Raw genomic sequence first — 19,622 nt, 5'->3', positions numbered from 1 at the left:
AGCTGGCAATGGTGTATTGGGTAGCACAGATGCAAAGGTAACCTTAGGAGTGAAGAAAGTTATTTAAAAAGCCACAATGCATGCATCTCCCATTAATACTTTACTATAAAGGTTTTTACCTAGCTCCAACAAGTGCCGTGCGCCAAGCTGCAGGACCAATCGTTTTTCTACCTCAGCACTCCCAAGTGTTACCAAATTATTATATAAATAAACTTGTACCATTGTAATGTATTGGAATTTCTTAATTCTTTTCGATGAATCTACTCGCTTTTATATATTTTTTTCCTTTATTTGGCCTAATTAATTGATTTTACTCAAGAAATTTTCAACTTTTCTTGCATTTTGAGTGTTTTATACCGAATAAATAAATAAAAAATAAAGTTCCACTACCTTTACATTTAAACAATGAACAATTAATGTGACCAACACTGGATTCAAACTCACAACCATTCAGTTGAAAGCCTGACGCCATACCAGTGTGCCACTTTCCTTTACACTTTCCAATACCTGATCTCCCCATTTCCAATCTTGTCCCCTGATGACTCTGGTGCCAATCTTCATGAGGGATGCTAGTTCTGGTCCGCTGGTAGGTATTGGTGCAGGCTGGGCACATGTTCTGGTCTCCTCATACACTGTTGCAACACTTAAGGTGTCATCTTCTTCTTCAGTCTCTTCAGGGCCTATAAATGAACACATAACCACCAATTTCATCTGCTATTTTAAATTCTACAATGTAAAATGAGGCACTGTTTAATGATTTACTATATTGTTATTATTAAGCCAGATATATACTCTAACATTTCAGACATTTTAGTCAGTCAAATTTTAATTTCAAATTTTAATCAGATGTTGCCTGAGAGATTATGCTTCAGATAAATCATGTGTTTTAAAATGTCTGTTTGAATGTTGGACAGTTCTGTACCTTATCTGACAAAGTTTGATCAAACAATGTTGTTCTAAGACCGACTATCAATTTTTATTTGACAAAAGAATAATACATGCCTAAATATGATCATGAAATCACTTTATGACCATACATAGGCACATCATGACTATAAATGGGCATACAACAGTTTTTTGTCAAATACATTTTATAGTACGGTCAGGACTTAACAGGCAAAACATTTGATGGTGTATCTTTACTAATATGTCTTTTGAGGGATACTAACCTATGAGTCTGAGTATGGTTTGAGTAAGAGCAAGCACTCCAGAGTTCAACAACAAACTGACACCATTTGGAAGATGGTCTCCAGTAAGGAGTCCTAGAGATGCCAGAAGGAATCTTGCTTGTGGTAAGAATCCAATGGATCTGGCATCATTAGAGGTTGTTTCAGAGGAAGTCTTTAGCTGGGCTTCAGCTGCTAGAACATGCTTCCGTAGAGTGTCTATGCTCCAAGCATTAAGCTTGGAAAACGTTGATTCTAGAATTACTCGGTCATATGGAGGGATTAAGTTGACATTAGTCAATGGATTGGACATTGGCGAGGTACAACTGTAAAGAAAAACCAATTTAATTCGGTTCAATTTATATCTCTTTCAAAATCTTAACTTATTGAATTCAAAGTTTTTTTACAAGTCTTCTAATCTTGAATTTCTGAAAATAATTCATTGCATAGATATTCTAACTACTTAACATCATATAAGATCTATTATGACTTTAGGAATCTATTTATAGACATTTTTGCCTAACCTGCATCCGCGAGTCAAGAAAGGAACATTCACGTCATGGCCCTACCAATACTTTCAATACTAAAACACGAGGATCATAATGTTGAGTTTTTAGAACTAAATTGACATGGCTCAACAGGGTATAACTTACCCGATAAAAAGAAGATGATCAAGTTGTTAATTACCAAATCGTTCAGTGAATTTATAAAGAGATTATCAAACTAAACTAATCTTTTAGACCATTATAGTTATTATCTAATCCTATAATATATAAAGAGATTAATCAAACTAAACAAATCTTTTAGACCATTATAGTTATTATCTAATCCTATAATATATAAAGAGATTAATCAAACTAAACAAATCTTTTAGACCATTATAGTTATTATCTAATCCTATATTATATAAATAAAGAATTCAATGTTATTGTGGGCCTTCCTGGATTAACTACACAAGAAGAAAAATATATCCAGTAAATTTTACCTAATCTTGTCCATTGCCACTAATCCTTGCCACCCACAAAGCATTGCATAGCGTACAGATTGTACCAAGTACTCCTTACCCAGCAGCCGCAACATTGCTTCAGCACCCTTCAACCGATGATCTGCTCTTTCCATCTGAGTAATAAAATGATTTTTATGTCATTTAATATGGAAAACAAAATCATATTCACTCTGATATTTATGCTTAAGAGAAGTGAAAAGAGAATGAGGATGTTTATGTTGATTTTACTATTCATACAATACTGTAGACCCAACATTGTAAAGTATAGCAGTGTTAAATAATGCTGTACTACGAAAATAAGACATTTTAACAAAGCTTAGTGTATTTGTATTTCGTAATGTAAATAATACACAATTAACACCTCGACGAGATTTGATTGACAGATAAACCGACTAATCAGCGAGTGTCATTTAGTCACATGACTAAAACTTTTTCTCGGACATTTTAAATTCCTTAGACAGCTGGTTGTCAACGCGAAACATACGTGAGCCTAGGCCTAGATGTCTATGCTTGATAGATACCCAGATTTACACAAGTAAATTGGCATTTGCCGACAACGAGGTTGACTGTATACGGCTTTTACAACATTTCCCCGCCTGTTCCATGAAATAAATTAACACTATGAATATATGATTCATTTTGCATACCGCCTACCCTGAATTCTCTTTCTTAAAGGTTGATAGCAAAGAAAATGTTTGCCAAATTGGTAAGTCTAGCCACAATTGTCTAAGGATTTTTTGACTTTGTGGGTGGGGCTTCGCATCCTTGCCGACATGTCAATTCAGATTTGTACAGAAAACATTTTGGTATTACAAAAAATTTCAAATATATATGATATTATATCACCTACCTGGTTGTGTAAAGCCTTTCTAAATTTTTCAATTTCAATATTATCGTCATTGAGAGCGAATTCGATTATTTTATTGATGAGGGCAGGCTGTGTGCTGGCACCTGTCATTCGTTGTCTCAACCAGCGAAACTTTCTAGCACTGGTTATTGTGCTAGCAATCGACTTCCACGAATCCTGCAAATACGTCAAATATATTGTCTTACATGCTACGAAATCGGTGGTTGGTAATTTTACAAATTACGAGTAAACAATGTAGTTCTTAATATTGCTGACAGGAGGGGTGCAATGGGACAAAACGAATGAAGATCTCACCTTATCACTTGTGCTTAACAGTTGTCGAGATTTCTTAGCAAATACTTTAAATTCTCCTTCAGCTGTTGAATCTACAGGATCCTCCTCTTTGTGTTCTTCCCCCTTTGATTCTTCTTTTTTAGAACCTACACAGAAAGCAAACAAAAGTAAAATTTATAACCACAGGCTAGATTCTAATTGACATTTTTGTAGGATATAGACCAATGGAACCACAGGTAGTGGCGTCACAGAAATTGTGGGGCCCTGGCAGTGACTGTTATTTGGCGCCCCTCTAATAAGCATGCAGAGCGAACAAACAGACGTTGGGGACCAAGGTCCGCGTAGGGCCCCCACTCTTCACCCCCTTCTGCTTAGAGCTTATGACATTTATGAACTATTACCTGTGTTGTCAGAGAACATGGAATGGTCCCAAAAAAATGTAGTGATCGTTTACGTGAGCCGTGAGATAATGCGGTTTCTGTATGATGATGATGCAAGGCCAGTGTATTTTCAAGGTTTAAAACTGTCGGGGAGCCATTGAATGAAACTATGGTATTATAGTTCATATTATATATTTTTTTTTAATGCAATGCCGGGGCCCCTCGTGCCTGGGGCTCTGGCACTCCGCCCCTATGTCAGTGCCTGAGTGTGACGCCACTGACCATAGGTGCTAACTGCTTTAGTTACTACTGTGTATTGGCCGCCCTCAGAAAAATATTATGTTTTGTTTACAATCTGCCTGCGGGCTAAACCGTTGGATGTGGAAGGTGCCACCGACAGGCTAAGTAAGAGTGTAGAATGCACTGCCAATGATCAGTACTGCAGTTTTAATATATTAAAGGGATAATGTTTTTAAAAAAAAAGAGCAATTGCCATTTTATCCAGGAGTTATAAACTACTAATATGATTATTTAGTATTAAATACTTAAGGTGTAATACCCTCTGTTGTTGATGAGGTTCTGGATCTTCTTTCCCGTATCATCCTCGATACGATCCTCTTCCATCGTGGAGCAGTGATTAGGATCTTTAACCTAGTGAGGGCTGAAACTTCGTTTCCGACTGCTGGTCGCAGTTCAGTGAACAGGAACTTGCAGCGAGCTATCACTGGAGAGCACACATCTTCGTAAGACTGGCCACTATCTTGGTGGATCTAGAATAGTGTACATTGAGAACACTGTAACCTTTCTCGACGTGTTATACTGACTATTATAACACATTTAAATTGATCCTTGTCATTTCATTGGTGGATTTTGTATCATGTGACATTGTTTTGTCCCACTGCACGCCTCCTCCTAATACAATGTTTTCATTGGGTAAAAGAAATTGCTACTCAATTCAGAAGAAAGGTAAACCCTAACATTTTTTCATAAAATACCACATGACAAGGCCAAATTTGAAGCGTTATAAAACGAACAATGAACGCTTATAAGTGCAATTGAAAGGATATTTTCCTTTGGTGAAAAATTGAATGTTCAATACAAGGATGCAGAGAGTGTTTAAACTCATGAAAAAATCCTTCACACTGCACTCAAAAACATTCATTATTAGATTACCTTATTATAAGTAAAAATGAGGAGGTTTTCGCCGCACGTCAGCCTTCACTTTAACATTAGTACCCTCTTTGTAAACCAATCGAAATACGCATGCGCAAACCCGTAACTAACGTACATCGAGCACGTAAAATCCTGAAATTTACATACTCCGCAGTGCAAGATGAATAAATTATGACGTCATCCGTTCACGTCGTGCAGCGAAAACCGCCTATTATTACAGTTTTACCTTTATGAGTGTCTTCTTGGCATTGTAGACAACTCTACAGATTTCTGCAATGGATTTTGGAAGCGGTCTTGTATGGAGGGTGCTCTCGGTCTGTCCATGATGTGGATCAATAATCGCCAGTGATGCATGACCAAGGTCATGGTGCTTTAAAATGCAAGCGGTCAACAAACGGCCAACCTCCTCTACCGGATGGTCAACAGCAAACGTAATAGGTGCAACTAAATGGTGATTTTTACAGTATCGTTCGCAACAAGCTAAGAAAGACCTCACATAAGGATCATTTAATCGGGAGTCAGCCAGCGCTTGAATAAATGGTCGTGCAGTGTCTGCTAAAGACGATGACCGTGCAAAGCTTTTGTCATTGGATTCCTGGATATAACCATCACCTGGCTCTCCTCCTGATGCTCTGGATGTGTCATCATCCTCTGGCATGGAGCTTGGTGGTGGAGGAATCAACTGGATCCCACCACTAAAAAGCTCAGAATCAAGCCACTTCCGACATTCAAGCTCATTAGGTGTAAGTGGAAAGCTATGCATCTGGTGGTTGCAATGGAGTCCAAGGAGAACTGCTAAAGTTCGTTCGGTGTCAATCAAAGGAGACGATATGGAACTGATGTCCTTACTAGCAACAACATCTTGCTCAGGCTGCCGAGAAAAACAATTTTATTCATCAATTAAAACAACTGTTTGTTGTATAAGAACACTTAAATAACTCTTCAAACAATCATAAATTTGTAAATTAATGCCCTAATTTTTCTTGTAATAAGTAAAATACACGACACTCACTTGAAGGTAGACTCCCACAAAAAATCTTTGAAGTTGGTTCTGAGCTTCTGCAGAATGGTTGGCAGCAACAAATGCTTCAGTAGCATCTTGAGCTTCAAAGAGAAGGCATATCAGAGCATGACCAATAAACTTTGAACTTTTGAAAAATCACAAAATAAAATATTTACAAAGAGAATGAAATGATGCACTATTAAAGCAGGATGTAATCTAAATTATTATTTTAGTGGCAATTAGTTTATTTATCCAGGTATAAACACTCATGAAATAGACTTATATATTATTTTATAGCTATTTATTAATAAGTAATAAGTCTATTATAATTGTTATTACATTTTTAAAAAATATAAATAAAATATCAAGACAGTAATATATGAAAGCAGTAAACATAGAAAAATACCACCATGCACTGCTCCCAGAACAAGCAAAATTCAAACAGTGAATAAAGAAAAAAAGTATGAAAAACATTATAAACAAAACTAGTTTTAAACAGTTTAAAATTGACAAATTGACTTTAAATAAGCTTTAGCTACCTGCTAATGTGAGTAAGCACTCACTGCCACAGGGTGCATCCGTCTGGAAGTCCTTCAAGTCGTACACCTTGCCATGGATAACCACCCACAGGCCGCCATCTTTGTTGTGGTTCTCCAGGTCAGCTTTCCTGATCAACTGCACTTCTTCCATGTTGTATGGGGCATTGTTAGTAGGTGCTGTAGAACCAACTGCAAAGCAATAACAACAATGATATACCGTAAAAAGCTTGAACTGAAGCCCAGTGGGCTTAATCTCGAGATGAGGCCCATCTCAAATTGAGGCACCCCCCACCCCCATTTACCGTTGTTTGCAAAATTAGCCTTGAACTTTTCAAGATAGTATATTATATACACTGTACATGAATTTCAAAGAACAAAATAAATTAAAAACAAGCTAGGTCTATACAGTAGATAAATGTCAGTTAAATACATGCCATAATACGGGACAAATTCACAAAATTAACAGCATTCATTTAGAAAAGAAGCCCCCTCTTTACTTTGCAAAAGTAGCCTGGGAAAGAAGTCCATCTTGCAAAAAAGTGCATCTCGAATAGAAGCCCACCTAAATTTCGCAAAAAAGAACCCCCGACTTCAATTCGAGGTTTTACAGTAGTTTGATAAATAATAATTGTAATAATAATATTGGTGACTTACATAATATTAAAATATATTATAATTCAAAGTCAAATATTTATAATAATCTACAAACATGTTCTTAGAATATTTCTTTTTGTAAGTGTATCACTCTAGTGTTTTTTGTTGTCACGGTGAAAAGAGCATGAGGACGTGTATGTGGCAATTCGCATGGATATAATACAGTGTGCTGTGTAAAACCTACTCTGATATGTTAAGCTTGATAAACATATTAAATTCTATTGTAATTGTTGTTATTGATATTTTTATTATTAATTTTTTTTTTAATGAAATTTAATTATAGAGTACTACAGTGTTACCTCACGATACCATGTAATACTACTCCGTTGCTATCGTTGCAAAAAGTGTTCAACCGGACACCATTTTCTTCACTGACACACCATTGATCCCAATTTCTAACATAACTAAGATGTTTATCTTACATTTTTTTGGTATATTTTACTTGATGGTTAAATGTGTGTTCGATAACTAATATAATGCAAGCTTTTGTGTTTTTAGTATATTTTGATGGTAAAATATGAGATTTTAAAATCCCTATTTCAGAAAGCACTATGAAGTCATTCAGGCGTAATGAACGGTAACCAACGTCTGTTGACAACAGAGAGCCCCACCTGGTGTTGTGACTGTGGTACTCTATTGAACTAACCTGGTATTCCCGGCCAATCTAAGTCATTTTTATCTTCCTTATTGACTCCCGGTGCTAAGAGGTTGAATCTGTCTAGAGTGTCCAGCATGTTGCCTAGGAGCGGTACTGCCTCTGAGTAATGCATCACCAGCGACGTGTGAATCTCAAGCAACAGCACGCAGCTTACTAACTCCGGCAACAGTACTCCTGCAAAGTAAGTAAAGATACTTGAGAATCCCTACAAGCTCTAGATTTATTTAAATAGAATCAGTCTCACTCAGACTGCAAATTACCACATATACCTTGACAGTTGATTTAGTTCTCTTTTTGGATTTCCTGTCTCTCCATATGATTTTTTATGTGAATTTGTATTTTTGAGATGAATAAATGAAATGAAAAATAAAACCATTCTCTTTTCCACTGTGCCTGCAAAAAGCACTGGAGCGATACACCTTTATTCATCTATATGACCATACAGAAATTTGTTGCCTGCCTGCTAAAAAATAAACATAATAAAAAAAATGAGAGATGTAAAGAAGGCAGTGCCAAATGAGATGTTGTGAAAATATCTGAACATGACTATAATAAAGACTGAATCCCAACCAATGAAGTCTCAATCAAGGTACTCTATAGTATCTAATATGTGATTTGACAACTCTTTCTTTGCACTATCCTCCAAACATATATCTGCAATGACACAATTACCTCTACATCAATTATCATGCTCCCATACAGGGAATTTATTCATCAAACTCCAGGCCTCCGGCCCCTTGTAAAACAAAATTATTACAAATTAAATAAGCATGCTGTGACAATACCGTACATTAAATAAATTGCATTAATACACCCGTGTTTCTTTGTTTTCCTTTCTCTTAAATGCATGATAAATAAATAAACATACTTTTCTAATTATATTACTGTTTTTTGATGACATAATTTGATAAAATTTTTCGTTTGTTGGAAAATTAATATAATATGATGGGAGATACTAACTCAGGAAGCAACTTACCAGATAAATCTGATTCTACAACTCTAGCAACGACTGCAAAATGCTTGCAACTTTGACCTGCTAAACTGGAGGCCACAGGCATGATGTCATTAATGTGAGAGCACAACAAAGCTATATATTTACGTAGTAATGAGCCAGCACCAAGTAATTCAGGATCTACAAAACATTGAAAATGCAATTACTACAGAATAACATTTGGTAACAGATAGTAAGTTATATACAGTAGAACCTCATTTTTACGTATCCCAGTTATACGAACCCTCGGTTTTACGTACGCCTCGTATCGACGATGATGTCATCAAATACCCCGAAAATATTCAAAACAAACGGCCCTTTTTAGAGCAACCATAAGTAAAAAGACTATAACTATAAACTATAACAATAAACAAACCATAATGCAACTATTTTCATTAAACAGCAACATTGATTGAGTGTAATACCGGGTTGTTGTATTCTAAAACCAAGTGAACTGAGTGAGATGAACAACTACCGATGGTGCTCAAAATAATTGCTTTCCTCCTTAGCTTCGTGTGGCAAACCATGGAAAAACTTGTCTGATCTAATTATCTACACAAAGCTGAGTAGGCATAGTTTCGTACACGAACGCTAATTGGTTGGCTTGCCCAGTGCAGTGCACATGGTTTTGCTGTTTCACGTACACAAACGCTAATTGGTTGGCTCGCCCAGTGCACATGGCTTTAGCTTGTCTCAACAGGCCCAGACAACACCACAGCTCTGTTGTTTAGAATAGGCATGAAGGGGAATTCCCAAGTTGTACCTTTGTCGTATAGGTAATCAATATTTTCATGTTCTTTTATTAAATAAAAGACAAAGTGATGAATTAATACACTAGACACATGGTTTTATTTCAACACTTTATTATGACATCGTAAAGTGATGAATAAAAACAATAAACACATGGTTTTATTCGTAGGCCTAGAGGCTAGCCTAGCTAGGTAACATCATTCGTTCATACATACGTAACGCTCAATATACGTATGTATGAACATCATTCGTTCATACATACGTATATTGAGCGTTACGTACGTATTAGGTCAAAGGTTACCACAAATTTAACCCAACCTCTATTTTACGAATCCCCCAATTTACATACACCCTCCGGTCACGTAACGTACGTAAAATCAAGGTTCTACTGTACTATTAAAAAGATGATTAAACAAATATTGTTTAATTTTGATACTTTTTTAAACTTGATCCATGTTTTGTGTAAGCATATCACAAATAAAAACAGTGGCATATGTAGACAGGTGCACACCCCAAATAAGTTTGTACCACCCTTCCCCACTCTCTCCACCCCCTCCCCTGTTTCCTCCTATACTACCATTGAAAATGTCTAAAGAAAAAAAAATTACTTAAATTATCTTGATAAAAACGTCATCCGTTTTCAAATTTTTGTAGGAATTTTTTGGGGGTTAGGCCCTTATATTTTTTTTTTTATAAACTGAACCACTTAAACTCCACTTTCGCACTCCCAATCAGCACTACCCCCTTTTCAAAACTAGATATATCACTGAAATTCAAGAACAGCACTCACCCACTATATGTCTACTTGCTCTATGTTCTTTTTCATTTGGAAATAGGAAGCTAACAAGAAGTCTCTGGAATTTCAGTAAAAGTTCAAGCGAAGCAGACTTCTCATTCTTCATCATGTTTGGAGCGTCACTCTTACTCAAATCTGAACTCAATTCTCGTAGTTTGGATAAGGTTATTGAAGATGCATTCCTGCAAAAAAAAAAAATTGTACGTCGAATATGAAGATAGCTTGTTCTCATCAAAGTTCAACACATGATAACAATTGCTTAACTTAACAAACTTAAATGACACAAATTTCTTCAAGGCCTACCACTTGAATATTGATGCTAAGGTAAAAAAATAATGTACACTTAAGTAAGTATTTTTTGGACAACATGTGTGTTTATGAAACAAGCACGAGTCCCTGGCTATGTTGATTTAACCTACACTGCAGAAAGGTCCACTGCTCTATTTTATGCTAAATTTAGACTCAAGCCCAGTTTATTTTCTGGCTACCTATGTTATCTATGTTATGTTCATTTTCGCCAATGGGAGGGTGGATAGACACCCAGCAGCACAAAAAAAAAAACAGCTGAACAAAGGGCGGATGAACTCCTCGGAGCCAACGGACAACCATGCCTTAGTTTAAAGAGTAGGTTTTTTTAGTTTCATAAAATAGCTTCAACTTTCTTTTTTCTCAAAATGTCAAACTCAAAGAGCTCAATCAAACAAGCGCATAGAGGCTTTTTCGCATGATGCGCTCTACAAATCCACCTATTATTATTATTATTATTATTATTATTTTTTCTGGCTAGTTAAATCAATCAATTCAGTGCACCCTGCAAAAAACGACCATCCCATGGCAAAAAACAAAGTAACTTTTTTTCTATTTTTGTTAACTTATGTTGTTTTGTCTTGGAAGCATTGTGGAAAATTTAAAGTTACCTTTAGTTTTGGTCAAAATTTATCCAATTGAACACAGCTTTAGTAATATTTGATATTTTTAGTGTTCTAGAAAATCTGATCTCTATACAATGCACAGAATGCATACTTTTCTATACCATAGCTTTTTAAAGAAGTAAATCTAGTATTGCTTAATAATAAAAATATATGGCAAAAAAGTAGCAGTACCTGAGCAGCTGTTGCACTAATTGCAGTAAAGGTATACTTGTACAGATCTCCTCATGTCCCCCCTCCTCGACACCTCTGGTCCTCATCTTCCTTCCCTCGGACGTGTCACCCTCTTTGGCCTCCTCTGCTATCTCTTTTTCCTTCATACTCTCCAGGTCTTTCATTTCTGTACGAATGGCAGCATACAGTGCAGATTCTAGGCCGCCATCAGCCATCAGACTGCTCACCAGTAGATCCATCATGAAACGCCGGCCTGGCGTCATCGTAACCGTTTCTCCTCCTACAAGGAGTTAAAATAATCAATGTCCTTATTGCCAATATTGAAATCCTAAAAATATTATTTCTTGGTTCAAATTTAACTCAACACAAACAGAAAAGTTTAAGATTTTTTTTTTTTTTTAAATGGTACCTCCACTCGGTAGCAGTGCAGACAAAGCCCGAGCTCTTTCTTCTGCAGTGGGTAAAAGCATGGACCACCCGCTCTGCAGGGTAGCCTGAGCGGCGCTCTGTACTGTGACTATCACACCAGCATTACTAGCCAAGTCGACCACTCTTTGCTTGAGGCTTGAGAGCAAAGGTCCTCCTAGACCTAGGCCTAGCTTGTCAGCATCTTCCTGCTGGGATATTGCTGAATGAAGCTGTATTCAAGATAAACAAATAAGAATCAAATTTTAAAGCGATGTCCAGACTATCAAATATCATTTGACAAAACCATGTGACATGCCTAAATATGGTCATGATGACATCACATCATGATCAGCTTTTCGTCTTGACAGAGCATAACACATTAATACATCAAGCCATCTTGTAGCTTCAATTGCACATGTCTGTGTATGACAAGGCATATACAAAAATAATATATCCTATCACCAAATGGATAGAATGAATGTGCATAATATCCATTCTGTTTTTACAAGTATATTTTGTCTTGACCTTTGACATACACAAATAAAACTACAAGTTGCATTTATTTCTTGAATAAATATTGCCTTATTCATATAAAATAAAAAATAAAAAATAATAATAATAAATATAAATGTAATTTCAATTCTTACCTGCAACCTGAGAACATTTAGGCCTGCAACTGCCATGCATTCTTTCTCCTGGGGTGGGGGCCAATCACTGTGACCCTCAAGGCCTTCACATACACGCTGCAGTAGTAAATCCAGCTGTTCGAATGTGCTCCTTGTCACATGGGTGATGAATGGCACCCGTAATGGAATCGACCAGTTTCCACTGGATGTCCAAGCATAACTCTAAAAAAGACAATAATTATGTTGTTGGTACCTAGTTTTATGTGCTGAAATACACAGCAATCAGTAACTATTAGATGCCAAAAGACATTCTCTCAAAAATTAAAAACTTTCAATTTTGTCGTGTTTTGAGAGAACTTGTCACATAGACTATGTGGTACTCTACAAATTAAGCATCTTGAGGCTTAGCAAGTTGCATCATGTATATAAACAGTCACAACTGTGTAAAGCGTGGCATCTGTGACTGTAAAGAATTGCTTATATAATAACGATATTCATGAAATCATTAATTTAACAATAGCATTATAAATTTCCATACCTTTGGGTTTTGTATTATGGATGCAAGTTTATTCTGATTAATTTTGTCTTGTGAAGTTTTATTGTATTCTATATATTTTTACCTTCCCCAGCCTGGGGGTTTGTGTTGAATAAATTTAATTGAATTGAATTTCATAATCTTTGAAGGTATCTAACCAAAAAGAATAAGGAGACATATATGATTGTTATTGTGGAAAGTATTGGCAATTGGATGGACCATTCTATTATAATCAAAGGTGATTCAAATTTAAACACACTAAAAAATTTACCTGTGCATTGCCAGAAGATATTCCTGTGATGCTTCTGCCCTCAAATGCTGACATGAGAACCGGTTCTTTGTGGTACTGGTCTGAGCATTCCCCCAATTGTCCTTGATCATTTCTACCCCAGCCGAATATCTGCCCAGTATCAATTAACACAAGTGTATGTGTTTGACCAATGCTCAGGTCAATGACCTTCTTTCCATATAGTCCTTCAACCATCTTTGGGTAGCGCTGGTGTTCCTCGTTGCTGTGACCTAGCCTGTACCCATCGCCTTTTCCCCTATGGAAAAGTATTCAATCGTTTCCTTTCAAAAATGACCAGGTATTCAAAAACCTTATTCACAATAAAAATACACAAATGAGGGGAAACTGTAAAGATGAAGTGAACTTACAAAGGGAATAAGTAACAGATATTGATAACATTAAATTCTGTGTAATTACTAGAGGAAGCAAGTGATTGAGTAAGCTTACCAAGTGAATAAGTATCCAGATTTAGTAATTGCAGCTGAATAATGATGACCACAATAAACTTTAGTGACCTCTTGACCTCTGAGCTTGTCAATCATTTTGGGCACTTTAAGGGACTCATTGTTACCATGTCCTAGTTTACCAAAGTCACCATCTCCACATGAATACACAGTTCCTAGGACAAAAAAACAACCAATCAAAAATGCTTTAACTCAATGAATATTCATTAGGCAAAGGAAAGTAACTCAATGAATATTTATTAGTAAAGTAACTCAATGCATATCCATTAGTAAAGCAACTCAATGAATATTCAATAGTAAAGAAACTCAATGGATATTCACTAGTAGAGCACTGTATCTTCATGAAAATTCATTAGAAAAGTAACTCGATGAATATTCATTAGTAAAGTAACTCATAAATATTCATTAATTAAGAAAACAACCAATAAAAATTGTTAAACCAATCAATATTCATTAGTACAATAACAAAGGGAAAAACAAATAAATAAACTTCATGCATAATTGAAAGATATCAGCTCTACTGATGTATACATCTCAAGAGCCAACAGCTCGGAAAAATCAACTCTTTAATTGGGTAAAGATAAATTATATGCACAAACCTTTGTCTGTTACAATAAGTGTGTGAGAATCTCCCGTTCCACAAGCAACGTAGGTGACAGTGTGACCTTTCAAACTTGCTACAACAGTTGGAGTCGTCTGCTCATCATCATTACCTAATAAGGAAAAGTGTGATGTCAACTAATTCCTGTCCAGACTATCAAATTTTATTTGACAAAACCATGTGACATGCCTAAATATGGTCATGATGACATCATACCATGACTATATATAGGCACATCATGACTATACATGGGCATACAACAGTACACTGTTTTTTACTCACCATGTCCTAGTCGGCCAAAATTTCCCCTTCCCCATGTGAACAATTCCCCCGAAATGGTAACTGCTGCACTGTAGTTCTTTCCACAGACGACTTGTACTATCTGTCTCCCAGACTGTTTGGTTGGCAAAGATGTAATCAATGTTGGACGTTCATAGGAACTACACACAAAAAAACATTAAGAAATAGTTGTTTGACATTCATTAATAATAATAATAATATTAATAATAGTGTAGTTTTATATAGCGCCATATCCATCTAATTTAAGATGCTCAGGGTGCTTGATATGTGGACTAGGAACTCGATAAATGACTTTCTTCACACCTAAGGGTCCCTTCGTGTCTGTGCTAGCCGGTAACCCGGTACCAGCAACTGTCGTCGTCCACCACAGGGGCTGTCTCTTCCAGTACACCGGGGTATCCCCCTACTCGTCTCGAAGGATGTACTAGGTTCTTTATAGTGCACACAAGCCACTGTATACACTGGGCCCACGGTTTATAGTCCTTATCCGAGAAGACTTATTCTACCACCAGAACCATAGGCGAGCGTGCCGTTCGAACCATTCTAACCGCTCGGCCATTTGACTCATCATTAGACAAAATGAAAGGTCTAATCACACTGTCAATGTAAGAAATACATGCAACTTGCCCATATATGACTGTGATATGACATCACTATACTCATATATTGTACGTTATCCAGTGATCAGGGGTAATAACGCTCGCGCCTTTGATCATTCAATTTGGAATTGGCACCTTATAAATGTTTGAGTATTATTATTATTATTATAATTATTATTATTACTATTATTATTATTATTATATATAGGAAGTCATATGACATCATCATGCACAAATATGGCCAAATCACATAGCTGTCACAGAAAATATAGTGTGAACTGAGAAAAAGTATCAATCAAATATGACCAGTCATTGAATATGTCCCTTATCAGCATAGCTGTCACAGAAAATATAGTGTGAACTGAGATAAAATATCAATCAAATATGACCAGTCATTGAATGTGTCCCTTATCAGCATAGCTGTCACAGAAAGTATAGTGTGAACAGAGATAAACTATCAATCAAATATGACCAGTCATTGAATGTGTCCCTTATCAACATAGCTGTCACAGAAAATATAGTGTGAACTGAGATAAAGTATCAATCAAATATGACCAGTCATTGAATGTGTCCCTTATCAGCATAGCTGTCACAGAAAGTATAGTGTGAACAGAGATAAACTATCGATCAAATATGACCAGCCATTGAATGTGTCCTTTATTAGGGCACAAAACAGGTACATGCTTGTGGGTTAATGGCATCTGGCCATACACGCAATGAGACTTGACATCTCAAAACCACCATCATTCACCAAAAAAAAAAAAAATTCTTTTTACTGTTAATCCAATTCTCCACAATGTAAACTTTATAATGATGGGTACAGTAAAAGTTATGAATAAAGGTATACAAGATACAAGATACAAGTCAACTTTATTGTCAAAATAATAATTCTGAAATATTTGTTGTACATGACATAGAATCATTCATAAACATATAGAGTGTTAAATAAAGATTCCTTAGAAAATAAAAATTTGAGTCCTGTGCAGTTATCTTCTGAAATTTTGATTAAATAGATTACAAGCGATGTACAATGCTGAATTTTTAAAACGGTTTGTGGATATTTTGTTTTGTTTATGTCTAACCCTTCCCGATCTATTTATGATAATGTCTGAAAATAATGAATGGGATGAATCTTGCATAATTGAATTAAATTTCCTAAGTAAAAAATCATTAAGAATATCTTCCAAGGACTTAACGTCGGCTCCAATCACTCTTCCAGCCTTATTTACAATTCTCAATAATTGACATTTACTGTCTGCGGTGATATGAGAGAACCAAATAATAATACAATAAGAAAGAATTGACTGAACAACCGAGGAATAAAACATATGAATAAGATGAGAACTAACATTTAACCGTTTCATTCTATATACAAAATACATTCTTTTATTTGCCTTGGTACAGATTATTATCGATTACAATATTTTCATGATTAGTTTTATTTTTTCTTCTGAAATCGACAATAACTTATGGTCACACATGAAGAGGTGTACTGTTTATCTATTTGTCAATACTGTAAATATTTAACTATTGTGTTTGCTGTTTAGAGATTACACTGTAGAAAAACACTTTTAGTCCCTTTTCATACTTTCAAATATTGTGCCATGTACCTGTGATTTGTCCAATGATTATTTTAATTGATTATGTAAAGTCCCAGATACTTGTGTTTTTCAACAATTTCCACCCTCTCATTATCGATTACAATATTTTCATGATTAGTTTTACTTTTTCTTCTGAAATCGACAATAACTTATGGTCACACATGAAGAGGTATACTGTTTATCTATTTGTCAATACTGTAAATATTTAACTATTGTGTTTGCTGTTTAGAGATTACACTGTAGAAAAACACTTTTAGTCCCTTTTCATACTTTCAAATATTGTGCCATGTACCTGTGATTTGTCCAATGATTATTTATTTTAATTGATTATGTAAAGTCCCAGATACTTGTGTTTTTCAACAATTTCCACCCTCTCATTATCGATTACAATATTTTCATGATTAGTTTTATTTTTTCTTCTGAAATCGACAATAACTTCCTTAGTCTTACGGCTTTTCTGTACTAAAGTATACAATACTACCACATTATTACGCTAATTACTCAGTTCAAAAATTAGTGACAGTACGCTGGTTATAGAATGGACAAGCCTTATATGGTAACTTTGAATAAGGTAAGGTAAGTAAGCATGTATGTATTAGGTAATTCAATGGGAGTACTTACTTGATGTTCCCATGTCCTAGCCTCCCACCATCTCCATTGCCCCAGGAGTACACAAGGCCATCTGAGGATAGTGCCAGGCAGTGACGCCCTTCAGGGTGCCCAGCTATCTGGACTACGGAAACATCTTGCAGACCTTCCACCAACTATACAATGTGAAGACAGAAATATTATTTTTAAAAATAGGGTACCTTTGACAGAAAAGGTAGAGTGGTTGGCGCAACAGTAGTTATGCCTTTGAAGTTGGGAGTTGAAAACATCGCTGTGCAAGTCGCTTGGGCAAGGTACTTTATCTATGTTCGGCACTCCCTACCCAGGAGTATAAATGAGTACCAGCATATGCAGGAAGTGTGGCGAATCCACCACAGCCTTGCACAGTCTGGCACAAGCACTAAGGAAATAGAGACAGGCACTCCGGCATGAGAGGCCAGAGCTTCAGGTTTCGACCTTTGACTACCTTTTGTATATTTAAGCAACAATTGCAAGTGGACATTCTTCTTTTGGACTTACTTTTGTGTCCTCATTTGGCATTTGTTCATATACTTTTCCTGTTCTACTCAACAGCAGTAGGCATCTTTCCGTACAACACATCTGGGTAATACCAAGCTCTGCTATGCTCTCCATTAGCTGCGGCTGATCTGAAGGACCTGACCCCCTTACAAGCCCTAGGCCATAAATCTCTTGGTTGCCAGCTGAACTCAGAGTCTACAATACAAATGAAAAATTTTTTTTTTTTAAATTATTAGAAATATTCTGATATAACGCTTAAGCCAGGCACTCACAGCACCTGAAGGTTGCAGGTTAACATGATGCTACGGAGAATGCAACGACAGGATGTGCGCGCAACGGATCGTTTTTAAACGATGATCCGTTAAGACTGCCACCAACAATCGGCATACAGTAGCGCGGAGTTGGGTTTGTCAACCTACGATCGTACAACCTTTGTACAAGGACAGTGAGTGCGAAGCCTTAAAAATTAAACTGTACAACACGCTACACACTTACCCTTTGGTTTGGAGGAGGTGGCGTATATGCCATGCAGAGACGATCCAGGTGGGACGTGATAATGACGGCAGCCTGCCGGAGGTCCACCGAGGCGTCGTCGTCGTCGGGGATGGTCAAGTACCGAAGGAAACATTCAGTAGGACTTACGATACCACCACTTGTGAACTAAAGAACAGTAAGAAAAAGGTGTAAAGAATACCAAGTAAACTGCCTAATAAATTTGTTAATATTGGTTGAAATGCTAAAAAAAAAAATTCATTAAATTCTATTCACTTATTTAATACTTGGTTCATTACCATTTTAAATGTGTTATCCACTAAAAAGTGTAGAATTTATATGCCAATCCTTCAAGGGTGGACTTTTTTTTTTTTTAAATCTAATAGTAAAGCCGGTGTTTCATTAGACGAATTCATTTTTTCTTCAGCGAAATCGGTAGTTCACACTGTTTCTACTATTTGTGAGGGAAAAAAGATGTTCAGCCAATCAGAGCTCAGGAAGCGAAGACACTTTCGATTTGCACAAATAAATTCATCTAGCTGAAAACAGGCTTGAAGTTGAAGAGAGGAGAATAACCCACAATACGCATCATCATTGTACTAAATTACTGGAGAGATTTGTGACTACTGTAGCAGATGTAGACGTGTGCTTAATAACTTCTTTGCTTCAATGTCAGAGGTCGAAGTTTAAAAGATGCAGGTACTGTACTGAACTTACTACATTTCCTTTGACCTGATCAATGAATTTATTCTTTGGATTTGGTATGCCCTGAAATCGTCTTAGTAGGGGCACCAAGGGTGCAGTGGTACCCCTTGAGCTGCTCCTGTTGTCAGGCTCCTGGCCGCCGCTATCCCAGAGTCTTAGCAGGAGTAGGACTGCATCTAGCAGGTGTGTCATGGTGCCCCGCTGGATAGCTAGCTCCAGTAGAAGTGCTAACGCCATGTGTTGGTCATATACTGGGATGATGTCATTGCCTTTAGCACTGGCACAAGCATTTAGGTCTCTGTACATAATATAAAGAAAAGTAAAAATTCTTTTACATTAATATTTTAATAAATGTTAGATTGTTTTATGGTGGAATGAAAAATTGTCTGCTATTTATTATGTCCTCATAAAAAAAAAATAAAAGGACATACAATGAACAGAATATTTTTTTTTTTACTATACCAGCAACAAAAAAAGATTTATGTAAACAACACACATTCTAAAATAATATGAA

At 36.2% G+C, this 19,622-nt stretch overlaps 1 protein-coding gene across 1 annotated transcript in view; it reads right to left on the bottom strand.

The window, feature by feature from the left end:
- LOC117112263 (E3 ubiquitin-protein ligase HERC2-like) overlaps positions 1-19,622 on the bottom strand; it is a 61,490-nt gene that overhangs the window by 32,246 nt on the left and 9,622 nt on the right. Inside the window, exons 7-29 of the mRNA XM_033255334.1 lie at positions 19,121-19,406; positions 18,407-18,571; positions 17,912-18,106; positions 17,405-17,547; positions 14,566-14,723; positions 14,282-14,395; positions 13,666-13,837; positions 13,201-13,474; positions 12,416-12,616; positions 11,770-11,998; positions 11,361-11,640; positions 10,252-10,439; positions 8,697-8,852; positions 7,709-7,894; positions 6,409-6,597; positions 5,879-5,970; positions 5,093-5,737; positions 4,253-4,463; positions 3,335-3,459; positions 3,023-3,196; positions 2,152-2,285; positions 1,170-1,492; positions 508-680 (exon numbers count right to left, since the gene is read on the bottom strand). Of these exons, the coding sequence (XP_033111225.1) occupies positions 508-680; positions 1,170-1,492; positions 2,152-2,285; positions 3,023-3,196; positions 3,335-3,459; positions 4,253-4,463; positions 5,093-5,737; positions 5,879-5,970; positions 6,409-6,597; positions 7,709-7,894; positions 8,697-8,852; positions 10,252-10,439; positions 11,361-11,640; positions 11,770-11,998; positions 12,416-12,616; positions 13,201-13,474; positions 13,666-13,837; positions 14,282-14,395; positions 14,566-14,723; positions 17,405-17,547; positions 17,912-18,106; positions 18,407-18,571; positions 19,121-19,406 (4,813 nt within the window). The remainder of the gene's footprint in view (positions 1-507; positions 681-1,169; positions 1,493-2,151; positions 2,286-3,022; positions 3,197-3,334; positions 3,460-4,252; positions 4,464-5,092; positions 5,738-5,878; positions 5,971-6,408; positions 6,598-7,708; positions 7,895-8,696; positions 8,853-10,251; positions 10,440-11,360; positions 11,641-11,769; positions 11,999-12,415; positions 12,617-13,200; positions 13,475-13,665; positions 13,838-14,281; positions 14,396-14,565; positions 14,724-17,404; positions 17,548-17,911; positions 18,107-18,406; positions 18,572-19,120; positions 19,407-19,622) is intronic.

This window comes from Anneissia japonica, unplaced genomic scaffold (genome assembly GCF_011630105.1).
Source record: "Anneissia japonica isolate Jap-2015-1 unplaced genomic scaffold, ASM1163010v1 scaffold1537_len634075_cov158, whole genome shotgun sequence".
Classification (NCBI taxonomy): Eukaryota; Metazoa; Echinodermata; class Crinoidea; order Comatulida; family Comatulidae; genus Anneissia; species Anneissia japonica.
This window is presented reverse-complemented; position numbering and strand designations above follow the sequence as displayed.